Genomic DNA, 20330 nt, shown 5'->3' with positions numbered 1-20330 from the left:
AAAATTGTCCTCTATGCCCATTTTGGGGCCAGTAGCACATAGTGGAGCTCTCCTCTCTCTTAATGGCCAGGGCAGTTGAACCCGTACCACTAGTGCAAAGAGGACATGGATTTTATTCCAGGTACTTCTTGATTCCAAAGAGAACAGGAGGACTCCGTCCCATCCCAGACCTAAGGGCCTTGAACAATTTTCTAAAAAAAGAAAAGTTCAAGGTGGTTTCCCTAGGCACCTTGATCCCCCCCCCCCTTTTACAAAAAGGGGACTGGCTATGCTCCCTTGATCTAAAGGATGCATACACTCACATCAAGATCTTCCCCATACACAAGAGGTATCTCCGATTTGTGGTGGGAAAACAGCACTTCCAGTACCGGGTGTTGCATTTCGGCTGGCGTCAACCCCACGGGTCTTCACAAAATGCCTGGCCGTGATGGTGGCGCAACTCTGCAGCCTGGGAATGCATGTTTTTCCTTTTCTAGATGATTGGCTGGTCAGAGCGCATCTCGGGCAGGGGCCATCTGGTCCATGCACTTGACCATTTGGTTGTGGAGTCATTAGGGTTTGTTCTCAACTACCCAAAGTTCCATCTCAGCCCATCACATGAGTTGGACTTCATAGGAGCCCTACTAGACATGCATAGGCCAAGGCCTTCCTGCCTTGCCAGAGGGCTGTCACCTTGACAGCCATCACGGCAGAGATTCAACAGAGCCAGCAGGTGTCAGCTTGGCACATGTTGAGGCTGTTGGGACATATGGCTGCAACTGTCCATGTCACACCTTTGGCATCCTTACACATGCACAGAGCCCAGTGGACCCTGAGATTGCAGTGGTGCCAAGCCACTCAGAGCCTCCAGGACTGCATCTGAGTTACCCCGTCTCTCCAGGACTCATTGTCCTGGTGGTGAGTACTTTCAAATCTGGAATGGGGGATCTAGTTTTGAGGTCTCCCTACCCAAATTGTCCTAACCGCAGATGTGTCTATCCTGAGGTAGGGAGCTCATGTAGATGGGCTCAGCATCCAGGATCTGTGGTCCACTCAATGCTCTGTCAAATCAACTTCCGGGAGCTTCAGGAGATCAGATACACGCTATGGGCTCTCAGAGATTGGCTGCCTAACAAAGTTGTCCTGATTCAGACTGACAACCAGATAGCTATGTGGTATGTCAACCAGCAGGGAAGCATGAGATTGTACCTCCTGTGTCAGGAAGCTGTCCAGATCGGATTGTGGGCCCTGTCCCAAGGGATGGTGCTCAGGGCCATATACCTAGTCAGAACTGAGAATGTGATAGCGGAAAGGTTGAGTCAAGCCTTCAGACCCCACATGTGGTCCTTGAACCAAGGGGTAGCAACTTGGATATTCTGCCTCTGGAGGAGCGCAGACATAGGTCTGTTCACGTCCCCTTGCAACAGGAAGGCACCTTGGTTCTGCTCCCTGTACAGGTCAGACGGCAAACCAGCCTCGGGTGCCTTTGCCCTTCACTGGGGCAAGGATCATCTCTATGCATATCTTCCAATTCCCCTAGTGGCGAAGACTCTCTTGAAGCTTCACGGGGAACTATGATCCTCATAGCCTCTTGTTGACCGAGGCAGGTCTGGTTTCCATTCCTACGGGAGTTGTCCATCCGGTGGCGGGATCAGTCTGGGGACTTCCCCAGGTCTCATCACACAAGATCAAGACAGGCTGTGGCATCCCAACCTCCAGGCCCTGTCATTCACAGCCTGGATGTTGAGAGGTTAATCCTGCAGCCACTTGATCTTTCAGAGGATATGTCTCTGGTCCTGCTGGCATCTAGAAAGCCTTCCACCAGAAATTCCTATAGACTGAAGTGGAGGAGGTTTTCCATGTGGTGTGAGCTGAAGGCCCTAGATCCATTCTCCTTCCCCACACAAAAACTGCTTGTTTATCTTCTACACCTATCAGAGGCTGGCTTAAAGATCAACTCCGTTAGAGTTCATCTCAGTGCAATTGGCGCATACCACTAAGGTGTAGACTGTATTCCCATCTCCGTACAGCCTATAGGACAGGGTAGTCTTACATACGCACCCTAAGTTCCTGCCTAAGGTGGTGACAGACTTTCCCCAAGGCGAACGAGCACTGCACAGTTTGGACTGCAAGCGAGCCTTAGCCTTCTATCTGGAGTGGACGGGTAGAAGGCTTTTGATTGGAATAGGTTGGGCATTGCCATTGCCAAACAGACACTATCCAATTGGCTAGCAGATTACATCTCCTTCTGTTATGCCCAGGCAGGATGGCACCTTAGGGGTCATGTCAAGCCTCATTCTTTCAGAGCTATGGCAGCTTCAGTGGCCCATTTGCAAGCAGTTCCCATGGAGAAGATCTGCAAGGCTGCGACATGGAGTTTTCTCCACACATTCACATCTCACTATTGTCTGGATAGGTATGGCCAACATGTCAGTGGGTTCGGCCAGTCTGTCCCTCGGAACCTGTTTGAAGTGTAGAATCCATCTCTCCCCACCTAGGGCCCGTTTGGGTTCAACCCGTCTCTCATCTCTGTTACCAACAGAACCGTTGTTGTGCTCGATGGCACCTGGTTAGGAGTCTATTGGTCCCCTTTTGTGTTGGGAAGCAGCCTGTTACTAGGAATTCCCTCATGTGTGAGGACTACCATCCTTCTTGTCCTTTGAGAAAGCAGAGTTGCTTACATGGAACAGATGTTCTCTGAGGACAGCTGGATGTTAGTCCTCACAAAACCCACCTGCCACCCCATGGAGTTGGGTTTCTCCTATTTTTTATTTTAATTATAATTCTATGATACAAGACTGGAGAAGGATCCCATGTAGATGCGTAGTATAGGGCATGCTCAGTGTGCCTAGTCAAAGTTCTTGAAACTTTGACATAAATTTTCCATATCGAGGCTCCATCTCATGATGTCACCAATGAGTCAGGACTAGCATCCTGCTGTCCTCGGAGAACACCTGTTACAGGTAAGCAACTCTGCTTTCAATTGAATAGCATTTTACCCTTCTACTACCCCAAACCAAATGTGCCTGATACTTCACTTTCGATGCATATCCAGCATAGCTCTCTGCTTCAACGGCAGGGGAGAAGAAAAAAACTGATACCTCACGCATATCCAGCATAGCTCCCTGCTTCAACGGCAGGGGAGAAGATAAACAACCAATAAGGGCTGTATAACATAATCTGGGTAAAAACAAATAAGCATGGGTGTAGCTTGCTTATTGCGGCGGTTACTACCCCTACTACCTCTAACTAATCAAGCTAGATATTTCACTTGGATGCAGCTCCATCACCGCTCTCTACATTAATGGCGGGGGTGGAAGGGAATTAGAACCAAGAGCTAAGAGAAACAGATAAGTATGAGAGAAGAAATGAGGGAAGCTTGCTGGGCAGACTGGATGGGCCATTTGGTCTTCTTCTGCCGTCATTTCTATGTTTCTATGTTTCTATGTTTCTATGACCTGCTAGGTTTATTTTAATATTTTTAACAGTTGGAATGTCTCACTGAATGTTAATGCTCAAGAAACCTATGGACTAATACTAGTTGTCTATACAGGGGACTGCTGGGATCAGGTTCTCCAACATTTCTCTCAATCTGTCAATTCAAATCTGTCTTGATGTGCAACACTGTCTCCATCCAGTCGTCTTGTTGAACTAAGCAGATTGCTGATATCACCAAAACACAGTATGTGATGAGTTTATGGGGTCACCAAAACACCACCTGAGGATTAGGTTCTATAAAGAGCTGCCAGCTCATTTCACGTCAGCCATACAGTGTTGCTGAATTCTGATTTATTAACAAGGGCTGTCACTTTGCAGATCTCTGACTTGAAGAGGTCCATCTCTTTTACTCCTCGCCTCTGGAAGTCATTTTGCCTCATTCCCCAGTCAGTCCATTATGAGGATGATAAACTTATTTATGGTTAAACATTTGGAAAATAATGTTAACGGAGAACTAAACCAGAGGAGAATTTTTTAATTGTACACTGTGTTGCAAACTTGTTCCAGGGAGATAATTTATGTATTCAAATAGGAATAAATTGATGCTCTATGACTATAAAATATCCATATTTTAAAATTTAAAATTTTGCAATTGCTTTAAAAATTTTCCTAACTGGTTTAAATCTTGGTGGAATATCTTTTCATTACGTTCTTCCCTTTATCTTAAGTGAAAAGCTAATGTGCAAACAAGTATTCTCCTGAGAAAAATTTGTGATCAGCAAATCATTGGACCAAATTTTGTAAGATCTGCTTGTTTCATGTACAAGGAATTTTTAGAACCAACAACAATTTCATTTTACCACGATGATAATGGGAAAAACACACTTAGTAAGTAATATGTAATATGTGAATCACCATCATATAGCACAGGTTTGGAACCATGTGAATGCTTCAAAAGTGATTGAATGTGCTGTAATTTATAATCATTGGTCATTTGAAATGTGAGTTCATGACATTTTTTGAGAATTTTTTTGCAGCATTTAAAACTTAAACCATCTCTTTAAGCTTCATTTTAGGTAATTAAAGTCTGCCCTTATCTGAGTGCTTGGTATTCTGGGAAATATTTTCTCAGTTTCCTTAAGCACAAGTGTGTCAATTGGCCGAGATGTCTCACAGAAGCATTCTTCTGTGAGACATCTCGGACAATTACATGAACTTGTGTTTCAAATGACCGATGCTTATGAATTACAGCACATTCAAGGGCTTTTGAAGCATTTACATGGTGCCAGCCCTGTGCTATATGATGGTCATTCACATATTACCAAGTGTGTTTTTCCCACTATTATTGTGGTCAAGTGAGATTATTGGTTTTGATATTAAGATTTTTCAAAATTTATTTTTCTTTTCGGTTCAAATAATTTTTAAAGCATTTAATACAAATTGTTTTTTCCTCTTATTCTTCCAGATATGATGCCTCTTTTGCACAATTATGTCACAGTAGACACTGACATTTTATTGTCTAATCCCAAACACTTAGAAGTAATTTACACGCTGTGCAAAAAGGTAAGGCTTCATTTACACTTTTAGTGTCTTGCTAGAGTAGGCATCTCAACTCTCTTAAGCCATAGTTTTGTTGGCCTGTAAAATGTGCTGAGTCCTAAGCTGCAGCATGGTTTTGTTGGTCTTACAGAGGAGGCCTTTCAAAGGGGATACAGGTACCTAATAACAGAGTTAGGCAGTCACTTTCCGGCACAGGATGGATAAAGTCAGCATTCTAAGTATAGGCGCTTCTAGGGGCAAAACTAGAGTGAGAAAACAGCAGGGATAATTTTTTAAAGTGATGGAAAATGGTGGGTACTACTTTTTTTTCCCACCCACAGACTTGGCACTAATTTTCCAAAGCGAAAGGTCATGCACACTTTCATTTTTGAGAATTGCCCCAGGAAAGCTATCCACATGCATTGACTGATAGTTTTCTGGTGGAAACAGACATGCATGCTTTGGAAAATGCAAAAGTAAGCGCATAGGTGCAAAACCTTCCTCGACCTCCACCCCCTGGGAATGCATCTTGTCACCATGGGTAAAAGTAAGTGCACAAAGGCCAGAAGTGCATGCTTCTACCCAGATGTACTGGGCAGGCAGTTTTATAAAAGCTGTTTTCCACAGGTAAAGCACTGGGTTTTTTTGCACACAGAAATGGCTTTGAAAATTGCCCTCCCTGAACTAATATTGACTTTCAGTGCACATGCATTGTTTCTCCTTCCTAGCCTCATCTGTAAAAATGGCTAGGGCAACGTACAGAGGTGCTTATGTACCAGTGTATCTTTAGAGAATTTCCAAAGAGAAACTTTCTGGCTATTTCGCCATTGTGTGCCTTTGTAAAAATTGCCCACATAGTCTGCTAAGGCAGAAATATTAAACAAATACTTCACTTCAATATTCACTAAAGAAGACCCTGGAGGAGGACCATTGGTGGTTGACAAAATGTATTTAGTAGTGGGGTAGATGCAACTCTTTTTATAGAAGAGAATGTATGGGAAGAGCTAGGAAAACTGAAAGTGGACAAGGCCATGGGGCTTGTACATCCCAGGTTACAACGGGAGCTCAGAGATGTTGGGCGTCCGCTGAAAGACCTGTTCAATAGATCCCTGTAAAACGGGAGTGGTGCCGCAAAATTAGAGAAGAGTGGTTGTGGTCCCACTTCACAAGAGTGGTAGCAGAGAGGAGGCTGGAAACTATTGGCTGGTGGGAAAATTAAAGGAGACTCTGCTGAAAGAAAAAATACTGAACTGTCTACAATCCAGTAAGTTGCTGGATGCAAGGCAGCATGGATTCACCAGGGGAAACTCCTGTCAGACAAAACTGATTGATTTTTTTGATTGGGTGACTAGAAAATTGGATCAAGGAAGAGGGCTCGATGTGATGTATCTGGATTTCAGCAAAGTTTTTTATATAGTCCCATAAAAGAGGCTTGTGAATAAAATGAGGAGCTTGGGAGTTGGCACTAAGGTAGTGGAGTAGGTTACAGGAGACAGCAGATAGTGGTAAATGGAAACTACTCTGAAGAGAAAACAATGTTAAGTGGAGTGCCACAAGGATTGGTTTTGGAACCGACTCTTCAAAATCTTTGTGAGCGACATTTGGCAGGGATAGCAGGTAAAGAGAGAGATCTCGGGGTGATAGTGTCTGGTGATCTGAAGGCAGTGAAACAAAGTAACAAGACGATAGCAAAAGCCAGAAGAATGCTGGGCTTCATATAGAGAGGAATAACCAGTAAGAAAAAGGTGATAATGCCCTTGTACATGTCCTTGGTGAGGCCTCACCTGGAGTATTGTGCTCATTTCTGGAGCCCATATCTCAAAAAGGATAAATTTAGGATGGAGGCGGTCTAGAGAAGGGTGAGCACAATGGTGTGTTTAAAAAAGGGTGAGCACAATAGCTGTGTTTAAAAAAGGATTGGATAAGTTCTTGGAGGAGAAGTCCATTACCTGCTATTAAGTTCACTTAGAGAATAGCCACTGCCAGTAGCAATGGTTACATGGAATAGACTTAGTTTTTGGGTACTTGCCAGGTTCTTATGGCCTGGATTGGCCACTGTTGGAAACAGGATGCTGGGCTTGATGGACCCTTGGTCTGACCCAGTATGGCATTTTCTTATGTTCTTATGTTCTTATGACAATATCTGATGACTTACAAGGAGAGGCTGAAAGATCTAAATATTTATGCACTGGAAGAGAGAAGGTGCAGGGGAGATATCCAGACCTTCAGATACTGAAAGGTTTTAATGATGCACGAATTTCAAACCTTTTCATTTGGAAAGAAATCAGTAGAACTAGGAGTCACAAAATGAAACTCTAGGGGGGACGAGACAAACCAACACCAGGAAATATTTCTTCACGAAGAGGGTGGTTGATGCCTGGAGTGCCCTTAGGGAGGAGGTGGTGAAGACTAAAACAAATTCAAAGTGGAATAGGATAAACACCTTGGATCCCTAAAGGCTAGAGGATGGAAATGAAGAAAAGAGTACATGGGGTTAACTTGCTGGTGCAGTGGTTACTATCCTTACCCAATGAGTCTTGATACTTTTGATGCAACTGCAACATTGCTCTCTGCCTCAACTGCAGGGAGAAAAGAGGAGTTGGATTCAGACAACAACCAACGAGATCCACAACTTTTACAGTCTGGAGAACTGATAAGCATGGGGGTAGCCTGCATGGAACAACGATTGCATCCCTTAATCAATAAGCCTTGATGCTTTTGATGCAACTACAACATCGCTCTCCACTTTTACGGTGGTGGGGGGTGGAGGGATGGAAAAGGAATTGGATTCAGGTGACAACCAACATGGGACCTGACTTTTACGGTTTGGGGTAATAAAGTGAAAAAGCACAGGACTGCTTCTAAAGCCAAGTTCATAAGCACAACACGTCAGCATTATCAGAATTTTCAAGAAGGCTCATCACCCAGTAAAAATGTTGCTAGCAATAAATTTTTATGGGTTATCGTAAGGCTTGGGAATATCTGCATGGAGTAGCAGTTGCTACCCTTTAGAAAAACATGGGGATAGCCTGCATAGCGCAGCAGATACTACCATAAGAAGCTTGCTGGGCAGACTGGATAGACCATTTGTTCCTTTTCTGCCGTCATTACTATGCTATGTACTATGTTATAAATATGATGTATGAGAAATTCATCCTAGTGGTAGCAGTTGCTGGTGTCTTTTGCCCGCCCCATGATGTGGTGGCAGGGCAGGAGCTATATTTTTGCAATAAAAGTATGGTCCAATACAGTAAATTAATTTTTAAGCATTGAAATACTGCTGCTGACATACTTTATTTTATTTTATTTATTTTATTTATGGTTTTTATATACTGGCATTCATGAAAATCACATCATGCTGGTTTACATATAAACAGGAGTGCAATAAATACATCAAACTGGAACTATCGTGCAGGAAAAAGCAGTTACAAATAACAGGGACTAATGAACTGGGAGAAGATGGAAATAAAGGAAGAGATTAGTAACGGCTACAAACTATGTACAGAGAGGAGAAAAGCTGCTTGTTTTAAATATGTAGTAGGTGAAGACATTAGATTGTGTCTGGGAAGGCTTGCTTGAACAGCCAAGTCTTAAGTCTTTTTCTGAAGGTTGGGAGGCAGGGCTCCTGTCTGAGATCGGGTGGGATGGAGTTCCATAACAGTGGACCAGCTGTAGAAAGGGCTCGATCTCTTAAGGTTACATGTCTGGTAGTTTTGGCGGGAGGTACTTGGAGAGATCTTCTGTATGCGTCTCTGGTAGGTCTTGAAGAGTTGTATATCTGGAAAGGGATTTGCAGGTCAAGTGTGGTGAGTTGATGGATGGTTTAGTATATAACAGAGATAGATTTGTAGACGATTCTGAAGTGTATTGTTAACCAATGAAGATCTTTTAGGATTGGAGAAATGTGGTCTTTTTTCCTGGTGTTTGTCAGTAAACGGGCTGCTGCGTTTTGTACCATCTGAAGCGGTTTGGTGTAGGATGAAGGGAGACCTAGTAAGAGAGAGTTACAGTAATCTAACTTTGAGAAAATAATTGCTTGGAGGATCGTTCTGAAATCTTGAGCATGGAAGAGAGGCCTTATCCTTTTTAGCACTTGGAGTTTGTAGAAACAGTCTTTGGTAGTTCTATTGATGGAAGCCTTGAAGTTCTGCCCTGTGCCTGCAAACGTGGATTTGATGTGATACCCTGCATTCAATTTGGTTTGTTAAATAATAAAGAGTTAGAACTGCTTTTCAGGTTGAGACCAGTGGAGAAAGTTCTTACAGGAAAGATAGGCAGAATACTTTTTGTGAATCTGTACAGTACTGGTGCACTCAGAGCTGAGTCTTTATGTAACTTTTTTTTTTTTAATAGGTGTTAACTGGGGATGGAGGAGAAGATGCAGAGTGTCATGCTGCCAAACTCCTAGAGGTCGTCATCCTTCAGTGCAAAGGAAGAGGAATTGATCAGGTACCCTGCCATAGGAAGCAATTTTTGGATAAAAACTAGAGAGCAAGTGACTAAATATTGCAGACACCCACCCTCATTAGAATAGGTCAATGTAATGGTTTCGCTGATATTTCTTGGTAATATCCTAGAAATGTTGACAATGTTATCTGTACTATATTTTGGGATTGCAGACGTTCAGGTTAATGTAGCTGAGATCTGAGGGCAGGGAGATAGTCCATAAGTGCTAAATGTGTAAATCGAAGTACCCATTCACCCACAGTGGAGACAGATGAGGGCTAAAGTCCACAAATAATGTTACATGCTGCAGTTTCTGAAAGCTCCCTTGTCCCTAAGAACATGCCATACCTGGTCAGACCAAGGGTCCATCAAGCCCAGCATCCTGTTTCCAACAGTGGCCAATCCAGGCCATAAGGACCTGGCAAGTACCCAAAAGCTAAGTCTATTCCATGCTACTGTTGCTAGTAATAGCAGTGGCTATTTTCTAAGTCAACCTAATTAATACCGGTAGCAGGTAATGGACTTCTCCTCGAAGAACATCCAATCCTTTTTTAAACACAGCTACACTAACTGCAGTAACCACATCCTCTGGCAACAAATTCCAGAGTTTAATTGTGCGTTGACTAAAAAAGATCTTTCTCCGACTAGTTTTAAATGTGCCACATGCTAACTTCATGGAGTGCCCCCTAGTCTTTCTATTATCCGAAAGAGTAAATAATTGATTCACATTAACCTGTTCTAGACCTCTCATGATTTTAAACACTTCTATCATATCCCCCCTCAGTCCTAACCTCTTTACTCTTTCCTCATAGGGGAGCTGTTCCATTCCCTTTATCATTTTGGTTGCCCTTCTCTGTACCTTCTCCATCGCAACTATATCTTTTATGAGATGCGGTGACCAGAATTGTACACAGTATTCAAGGTGCTTTCTCACCATGGAGCTATACAGAGGCATTATGATATTTTCCGTTTTATTCACCATTCCCTTTCTAATAATTCCCAATATTCTGTTTGCTTTTTTGACTGCCGCAGCACACTGAACCGATGATTTCAATATGTTATCCACTATGACGCCTAGATCTCTTTCTTGGGTGGTAGCTCCTAATATGGAACCTAACATTGTGTAACTATAGTATGGGTTATTTTTCCCTATATGCATCACCTTGCACTTATCCACATTAAATTTCATCTGCAATTTGGATGCCCAATTTTCCAGTCTCAGAAGGTCTTCCTGCAATTTATCACAATCTGCTTGTGATTTAACTACTCTGAACAATTTTGTATCATCTGCAAATTTGATTACCTCACTTGTCATATTTCTTTCCAGATCATTTATAAATATATTGAAAAGTACGGGTCCCAATACAGATTCCTGAGGCACTCCACTGCCCACTCCCTTCCACTGAGAAAATTGTCCATTTAATCCTATTATCTGTTTCCTGTCTTTTAGCCAGTTTGTAATCCACAAAAGGACATCACCACCTATCCCATGACTTTTTACTTTTCCTAGAAGCCTCTCATGAGGAACTTTGTCAAACACTTTCTCAAAATCCAAATAAACTACATCTATCGGTTCACTTTTATCTGCATGTTTATTAACGCCTTCAAAAAAAGTGAAGCAGATTTGTGAGGCAAGACTTGCCTTGGGTAAAGCCATGCTGACTTTGTTCCATTAAACCATATATATTCTATATGTTCTGTGATTTTGATATTTAGAACACTTTCCATTATTTTTCCTGGCACTGAAGTCAGGCTAACTGGTTTGTAGTTTCCCGGATCACCCCTGGAGCCCTTTTTAAATATTGGGGTTACATTAGCCACCCTCCAGTCTTCAGGTACAATGGATGATTTTAATGATAGGTTACAAATTTTTACTAATAGGTCTGAAATTTCATTTGAGTTCCTTCAGAACCCTGGGGTGTATACCATCCGGTCCAGGTGATTTATTACTCTTCAGTTTGTCAATCAGGCCTACCACATCTTCTAGGTTCACCGTGATTTGGTTCAGTCTATCTGAATCATTACCCATGAAAACCCTCTCTGATACGGGTATCTTCCCAAAATTCTCTTCAGCAAACATTGAAGCAAAAAAATAATTTAATCTTTCCGCGATGGTCTTATCTTCTCTAATTGCCCCTTTAACTCCTCAATCATCTAACGGTCCAGCTGACTCCCTCACAGGCTTTTTGCTTCGGATATATTTTAAAATGTTTTTACTGTGAGTTTTTGCCTCTACAGCCAACTTCTTTTCAAATTCTCTCTTAGCCTGTCTTATCAATGTCTTACATTTAACTTGCCAACGCTTATGCATTATCCTATTTTCTTCTGTTAGATCCTTCTTCCAATTTTTGAATGAAGATCTTTTGTCTAAAATAGCTTCTTTCTTAAATCACTTTTCATTTTCTCTACTCCTCTCTGTTGCAGATCTTAGTATCATCAGCAAATGTACAACTGTTACCTTCTATCTCTTCCACAATGTCGCTCACAAAGATATTGAACAGAACCGGTCCCAAAACCCATCCTTGTGGTACTCCACTATCTTGGCTCCCACTCCCAAGCTTCTCATTTTGTTTACAAGTCTCCTATGAGGGACCATACCAAAAACATTACTGAAATCCAAGTAAATCACATTGAGCACTCTTCCCTGATCCAATTCTCTAGTCACCCAGTCAAAAAAATCAATCAGATTTGTCTGACAAGTCCTTCCCCTGATGAATCCATGCTGCCTCAGGTGAAGCAACCCACCAGATTGTAGATAGTTCACTATTCTTTCCTTCAGCAGAGTCTCCATTCATTTTCCCACCACTGATGTGAGGCTAACTGGTCTGTAGTTTCCAGCCTCCTCTTTGCTCCCACTTTTGTGAAGCGGGACCACCACCGCTCTTCTCCAATCTTGTGGCACCACTCCTGTTTCCAGGGATTTATTGAACTGGTCTTTCAGCAGACCTGCCAGCACATCTCTGAGCACCATGAGTATCCTGGGATGTACCTCATCTGGTCCCTTGGCCTTTGTCCACTTTCAGTTTTCCTAACTCTTCGCATACATTCTCTTCTGTAAACGGAATTTCATCTACTTCACCCTCATCCTTGGTCTTGTCAATCAGCGACTGTCCTTGTCCAGGGTCGTCTTTATTTAGCACCAAACTGAAGTATTTGTTTAATATTTCTGCCATTTCTTCATCTTTCTCCACCCATTGATCTTTGTCACCTTTCAATTTCACTATATCACAATGAACGGGGAGAAGACTGCATCCAGACTGCCTTCTCTCCCTGCACCGCTCAGCGGAGTGACGTTGTCCTATAAGATCCACCTGCTTAATGGTACGGGGGGGGGGGGGGGGGTTGTGGACTAGTGGCATTCAGAGCACTTTAAAACAGAATGGCCACTGGCCTATCCCTGTGCCTTTTTAAGGAAACAGGTTTGATGGGACACTGCCACTCAGGCGAAGTGATGCTTGGGAGGAAAGCTGTTCTGCTTAGACAGAGGAGAAATGAGGAGGCACCTTTTCACCATGGTGCACCTGTGAAGAGGCATCCCCTTCCCTGCCCCTGTGCTTAAGTGTACCTGAGGTAAATTTGGCCCTGGCTGTGCCGAAGGGCAGAACAAGTCTCCCTTATTTTGTTGTTATTTTTTAGACTGATATTGAATGGAAACAAATTTTTTTTATTTCTATTTTTGAACCTTAAACCAGTGGATAGGTTTCTGGAGACTTCATTTGAGATTTCTTTTAGAATTTCCTTTGAATATTTAGCTGAGGGGCAAGGCTCAACTTTGCCTTGCTGTCCTGTAGCCTCAAATCTATCCATGCATAAGGCAATGCATCATTCATTGGGATCTGTATAAACAGGCAGGATGCTAATCAAATATATACTTTCTTGAAACTTAATATATAATAATCAATTTCAAAATGGTCTTACTTTTTATTTTTGGTTTTGGATCAATCTTTGTTGTCTAACTTGGATTTTCCGTTTTTATCTTCAGTGTATTCCACTGTTTGTCGAAGCTGTGCTGGAGAGACTAACCCGAGGGGTGAAAACAAGTGAGCTCCGAACCATGTGTCTGCAGGTGGCTATAGCAGCCCTTTACTACAATCCTGACCTGCTCATGCACACCTTGGAGAACATTCGGTTCCCACACAGCCCTGAGCCTATCACAGCACAGTTCATAAATCAGTGGATGAATGACACAGATTGCTTTCTTGGGCAAGTAACTCTTCTCTATTTAGGACTTATCCATGTTTGATTTCTTGATAGAAGGTCTATGGTTATGATATGTTATTATAGCATGGGATTAACCCCAACCCCCCACCCCCCTAAAAAAAACAAAACTGTTCAGGATGTATGGAAATAATCTAACCAAGTCTGACAGAGACTGATCGAGATTACATTTCCTTTTGAATCTAGATTGACATTTACTGCAGTATGGATGATAGTTTGATTTCAGTATAGATATTCTTTACTGCCAATAACATTAATGGGTACAGGGGATATATAACAGTAGAATGAAAAAAAAGGTGTAATGTGTGCTCAAAGAAGGGGACATAAAGGGAAAAATATTTTTGTTTATCCCAGATGCCAATGGACCAATTGAAACTGCATGTGTGACATCATGCATCTTGACTTCATTCACTGTAAAACTCCAAACTGACCAATCAGATTTGATGGTTCAGCATCTTTCCTGTATCGGGCAAAACGTCTGGACCATCATCTGCTACAGGGATGGAGGATATCTAGTCGTTGAGGGCCGCACACCAGTCAAGCTTTCAGGATATCTCTAATGAATATGGACGTGATAGATCTTCATGCACATTGCTTCCAATTGAAAAGAGCACCAGTGTGCGTCCCTCGAGGACTAGAGGCTTCCCAACCCTGATCTGCATGTTAAAGCAGATATGTAGCTGTACAAAAAATGTTATTACATTAAAGGAGTAATTTTGTACCTGCCCGCATTGCTGCAGAACCTGTCACTGACAGATTTTGTACTGATTTTCAAAGTAAAAGCATACACCTACTTTCACTTTGAAAATTATTCAAGGAAAACCATCCACATGCATTTATGCCTGCTAATTTGTGCAGTGGGATTTTCCAAGAAAAAAATACGCATAGACTTTTAAAAATTGAAAAGTGTGTGTGTGGAAGTATAATCCCTCCCCAGCCTCTGCTGGTAACATCTCTTTTCACTGCGGGCAAAGTTACGTGTGGGGAGGGTACTATGGCATACTCTTGCCTGCTCACAGGGAGAGCAATTTTCTAAAAGCCCATTTCCCTGTACGTACCCAGGGATCAGTCCAGACACCTGGGTTTTGCCTCCCCTCCAGCAGACTGAGACAGAGAAGTTTTTTTTCAAAACAACCCTGCCATATATACCAAGGTGCCACCCATAGTCCCTCAGTCTTTGTCTCCAGCAGATGGCGGAGGTGCAAAACCCACAGTCTCTTCTGATTACCTGATTGCAAAAAGTTGGTAGAGCAGGATTGAAGTCAGGGTTTAGATTGGCAATTTTTGGGGGCTGTATCTTTAAGATTTAAAAAAAAAAAAAAAAATCTAGACAGAAAGCAAGTCTCTGTGAACCTCCTAGGGGGTTGCTAGGTCCTGAAGGGACCATCCCCCCTGGTCGAGGCCGCTGCTAAGGGTCGAGGACCCTGCACTTGATTGTCTGCAGTGTTGGGGTGATACCGGGGAGCCCGGCTCACTCACCCCCACAGGAGCAGGACCTGTTTCCAGAACCAGGGACAGCGATTGGCAGGTTGTTGATACTTCTTTACTGTAATTGCTGAGTTTACTGCTGGGCTGCGCGGCCAGTTGCTTCACTGTCTTTTTGCTGTTTTTCGGTTATTTAGCTTTTAGTCGGGGCTGCGATGCCTTGGGGCTCCTCATGCAGCACATGCGGCTCGTCGCGCGCAGGAAGGCCTCTGCTCTAATTGTGTGCAGGGCGGTGAGGGACCCTCCGGTTCGCATTGGGAAGGTCGGAGTCTGGCTCCGTGTTCGGCGGTGCGTGTAGGGTCAAGTGGTGTGCTGTCAACAGACCAGTTCCTGCTGAGCACGGGAACGGAAGCCACTTTGGGCTCCTTTAGGGAAGCCACGTGGGCAGCGAAGGGGGAGGGGATTTTACCCCCCTCACTCTCCCTACAGCAAATTCCAGCCGGGGGGGGGGGGGGGGCGGCACCCAAGCGGGTGCAGCCTCTCCTGTAAACGAGGATAGCCCTGAGGGGGGTTGCTGATTCCTCGTCAGACTCCTCTTTCTCCTCCGAGTTTGTATTGCTTGTGCACAAGGCCTTTAGAGCAAAAAAGGCAGAAGAAACAAGGCTGCTGAGAAGCCTTTGCTGCAGCCGCAGGCACGGAAGCGAGATAGGTCCAGGGGGGGCTCTGACCCACTTAAGGGTAAGAGGCCCTTGCGGTCCGTGCCACCGGGGACAGACACTGACTCCACGTCTCAGGACGATCCAGATCTGCAGACTAAGCCCCCGGGGGCGGGGCCAGGGGTGATGCAGATCCACAACAAGATGCAAGCAGAGGATCTCAGGCAATGGAAGGTAACTATCCAAAGGTGGTTCATCTATTTAAGAGGGATGAGTTGTCTCCACTTCCTGCAGGTGCTAGGATTGGTAGCTCCGCCGGTGGAGTCCCGGCTGGGAGATATGGATCTGGTCTTGCTGGGCCTTCCGGGTCCTACGGTTTCCTTCCCTTTCCATTTCTCGGCGACAGATCTCCTGTTCAGAGAATGGGACACCGAATTTGGGACTGAAGGCGAGTAAAGTGATGGACAAGCTATATCCTCTCCTGGAGGACGCATTGGATCTGCTACGAGTCCCTAAGGTGGATGCAGCGGTGTCGGCCATTACAAAGAAGTCCACTACCCCGGTCACGGGGGGCAACGGCCCTCAAAGACTTACAGGACAGAAAGTTGGAGCTACAGCTCAAGAAAGTGTTTGAGGTGTCAGCTCTGGGGGTCCGTGCAGTGACGTGCAGTAATTTTGCGCTGCGTGCAGGTCTTCACTGGGCTCAGCAGCTCCAGGCCAATGCCGACCTCTCAGAGGGTGAGGCTCTCCAGGCGGTCATTTTGGGAACCCTGTTCGACACGCAGCAGGGGGAGAGTGTTCCTCACAACAGAACGCGTACTCAAGCTGCAGGGACAGGTGAGGGACCTCTTATCCATGTGAATACCCAGGGTGAAAGACTACTTGAAAGTTTTAGGGTCCATGATGTCCACCCTGGAGTTGGTACCCCTGGGTCTTTGCTCATATGTGTCCCTTACATTCAGCATTGCTGTCCCACTGGAATCCTGTTTCGGAACAGTTTCACCTACCACTCCATCTTACGGACTCCACGAGAGTCAGTCTCGACTGGTGGCTCGTTTCGGCACATCTGGAGTGTGGAGTCCCCCTGGTGATACCTGAATGGACAATTTTCACCACCGATGCCAGTCTCTCTGGCTGGGGAGCAGTTTGTCTAGAGAAATCAGTAGAGGGACAGTGGTCCAGGGAGGAAGCTTAGTGGTCAATCAACCTAGCCTTACAAGCCTTCCTCCCACTCCTGCAGGGGAAGTTGGTCCGGATCTTGTCAGACAATGCGACCACGGTAGCCTATATCAATCGCCAAGGGGGAACCAAGAGTCAGCTGGTGGCATTGGAGGCGCAGCAGTTGATGGGCAGAACAGCACCTGGTAAGCATCATGGCATCTCACATTGCCAGTGTCGACAACATGCAGGCAGACTTCCTCAGTCGTCACCATCTCGATCCCGGGGAATGGGAGTTGTCCGAGGAGGCCTTTCAACACATCTGCGACACGTGGGGCACACCTTGTATGGATCTGATGGCCACGTTCAAGAATGCCAAGGCCCCGTGTTTCTACAGTCGTAGCAGGGAGACAGGCGCCAAGGGCATAGATGCCCTGGTCCTTCCCTGGCCAACGAAACATATTGCTGTACGTCTTCCCTCCCTGGCCTCTGATAGGCAAGGTGATTCGTCATATAGAACTCCATCCGGCGGAGGTAGTCCTAGTGGCTCCGGAGTGGCCGAGACGCCCGTGGTTTGCGGATCTGATCAATCTCGCCGCTGCAGAGCCTCTGCGATTTCGGGAGTCCGCAACGCTTCTCCATCAAGGCCCCGTTTGTTTGGAAGAGGCGGATCGCTTCTGTCTAGCGGCATGGCTTTTGAGAGGCATTGTTTAAAGGATAAAGGTTATTCTGATGCGGTGGTGACCACATGGATGCAGTCGCGCAAGCCCTCTACTTCCCTAGCGTATGTCAGAGTCTGGAAAGTCTTTGAGGTCTGGTGTAGGGATCACGCAGTAAATCCTACGCAAGCGTCAGTGTCAGACATTTAAGGTTTCCTGCAGGCCGGACTCTCTAAGGGTCTCTCCTGTAATTCTCTCTGGGTAAAGGTTGCAGCACTAGGTGTTCTTAGAGGTAAGATCCAGGGGGTAGCGTTGGCGTTGCAATCAGATGTGGCTCGTTTCCTTTGGGGAGCGAAACACTGCCTCCGCTTCGCCACCTGTGTCCTTCCTGGAACCTCAACTTGGTCCTCAAGTCGTCGTGTGCTCAGCCTTTTGAGCCTATAAAGCAGGCGACATTGATTCAGGGTTGTCTTTACGGACGGTTCCCTCCTTTCTTCCGAATGTGGTGTCGTTTCACTTGAATCAGTCGATCGAGCTTCCCTCGTTCTCGGATGTGGACCGAGCTGATCCAGTCGCGAAGGATTTAAGGAAACTGGATGTACGCTGGGCTCTGCTACGATATCTGGAGCTTACAAATCCTTTCCAGGTTTCTGACCATCTCTTTGTGTTGTGGAGCGGTCCAAAAAGGGGCAGTATGGCCTCAAAAGCTACGATCGCTCGGTGGCTGAAAGAAGCTATAGGTTACTGCATGGTAAGACAGTCCCAGTGGAACTGCGTGCTCATTCTACTCGTTCACAAGCCTCTTAATGGGTGGAATGTCACCAAGTCTCACCTCAAGAAATCTGTGGGGTGGCTACTTGGAAATCTTTGCACACTTTTGCACGGCATTACAGGCTGGATGTTCGATTGTCTGATTCTGGGGGGTTCGGTGAAGGAGTGCTCAGAGCGGGCCTCTCCGGTTCCCACCCTAGATAAGTTGGCTCTGGTACATCCCAGGCGTCTGGACTGATCCGGGTACATACAGGGAAAGAAAAATTAGTGCTTACCTGATAATTTTCGTTCCTGTAGTACCACGGATCAGTCCAGAACCCTGCCCATGGCTGTGTACACAAAAGTGACGGAGAGTCCGCGTGTGTATTATTTCTGGATATTAGGTACTGTATTATATCTTGTTCTGTTGGTTCAGTGAGTTCTGTTCCCTGTTGGGGGTTTGTCTGAGCCTTATTATACCTGGGATAATAGTTATGGAGTTTGGTTTTTGTTCCATTCTGCTTTGACATGACGTAAGACTGAGGGACTATGGGTGGCACCTTAGTATATATGGCAGGGTTGTTTTGAAAAAACTTCTCTGTCTCCATCTGCTGGAGGGGAGGCAAAACCTAGGTGTCTGGACTGATCCGTGGTACTACAGGAACGAAAATTCTCAGGTAAGCACTAATTTTCCTTTCCATTGGTAAAGCACTGTTTTACCTGTAGAAATGGCTTTGAAAATGACCCTCCCTATCTGTTTGCTTTTTTAGTTTTACTGCTCCATCCCTTTCTGGTTTTTAGGCAGCAATCGTTGCTGTATGGGTAGGAACTTAACAGATCCCAGCCATTGCCCTTTATTATACTTCCAGTGTTATAATTTTCAGCTGGGCTCATGTGTACAGAAGGGATTATTTAGGTCTAACATACACAAATTCAGTAGCAAATCAGTATGTAGAGCCTGTATGTATGACAGTGGACAAATAAATAGTGATGGCAATTTTCACAGAGCCGCTGGTTATCTTTAGAAGAATTTTCAGCTGAACCTATCTTAAAATTATTGCCACTCTTTTGATTCCAGAAGTCAGTATTATACTAGGGATCAGAAAACAGAAGTTTCAGCAAAGAGGCCTGGGAGTGAGTCCTACGATGGTGGAATGGATACAAATTGTTTGACTTACAGATAATAGTGGGTAGTGGTAAATAGAACATGATCTGAAGAGATAACAGTGATAAATGGAGTCCCTCAAGGGACTGTTCTAGGACCTGTTCTGTTCAATATCTTTGTGGGCAATATTTTCGAATCTATGAAGATCTGCAACAGAGTGGACACCCCTGAAGGAGTAGAGAGACTGAGAAGCGATCTAAGAAAACTGAGTGGTCAAATGTTTGGCACCTAGGATTCGATACATGGAACTAGTCATATATTTGGGGTGCAGTAATCCAAAGGAGCCTTATGAGATGGGGGTTGAAAGACTGATGTGCATGGACCTTGGAATGATAGTGTCTGAAGATTTGAAGTTCATGAAGCAATGTGACAAGGCAGTGGCTAAGGCCAGAAGGCTGTTGGGCAGCATAGAGAGGTATAACCAGAAGGAAAAAGGAGGTAATGCACTGCTGATCCTTTTGCGTGTGCACAAACAACTGTTAGAAACAGAGCCAATGCTGTGTTTTTTTTCTCTGCAGACTGGCACTGTTTTAGTCTCCAGTCCTACCCTGCTCCCAGTGAACATAGAAAGCAGTGCAACTTCGTGTCTGTTTCTGTCACAATGAGTGCAGCAGAGGAGACCAGAAAGAAGCTCTTTACCAGTACCAACTTCTTTAAAGTTTTTTTGGGGTTTTTTGTTGGGTTTTTTTTGTCTGAGGGCTTGAAAAAAGATCATTCTTTGCAAAATACAGGAGAGCAACTAGTTTCTTGCACACACTCAGACCTTTCAATGGAAGGACTTCAGCTTTACTTGATCCAGAGGACAGCTATAGGCTAGTTAAAAAGTTGCTTCACCATGATTGATTTGTTCTCCATCAGGTCTCCTTGCCAGCATGTCCCACCTCAGCTCTTAAGAGG

The 20330-nt window shown here is 44.6% G+C and overlaps 1 protein-coding gene across 2 annotated transcripts in view; it reads left to right on the top strand.

The window, feature by feature from the left end:
* Window positions 1-20330, top strand: part of IPO8 (importin 8) — a 285959-nt gene that overhangs the window by 237461 nt on the left and 28168 nt on the right. For both annotated transcript variants that reach the window (XR_003856437.1, XM_029600000.1), the window contains exons 19-21: window positions 4883-4980; window positions 9310-9405; window positions 13385-13605. Coding sequence is in view for 1 of the 2 variants with exons in the window: in XM_029600000.1 (XP_029455860.1) it covers window positions 4883-4980; window positions 9310-9405; window positions 13385-13605 (415 nt within the window). In the remaining variant the exon portion in view is untranslated. The remainder of the gene's footprint in view (window positions 1-4882; window positions 4981-9309; window positions 9406-13384; window positions 13606-20330) is intronic.

Source organism: Rhinatrema bivittatum, chromosome 4 (assembly GCF_901001135.1).
Source record: "Rhinatrema bivittatum chromosome 4, aRhiBiv1.1, whole genome shotgun sequence".
Lineage (NCBI taxonomy): Eukaryota > Metazoa > Chordata > Amphibia > Gymnophiona > Rhinatrematidae > Rhinatrema > Rhinatrema bivittatum.
Note: the sequence above shows the minus strand (reverse complement) of the source record. Positions and strands in the feature narration are given on the sequence as shown.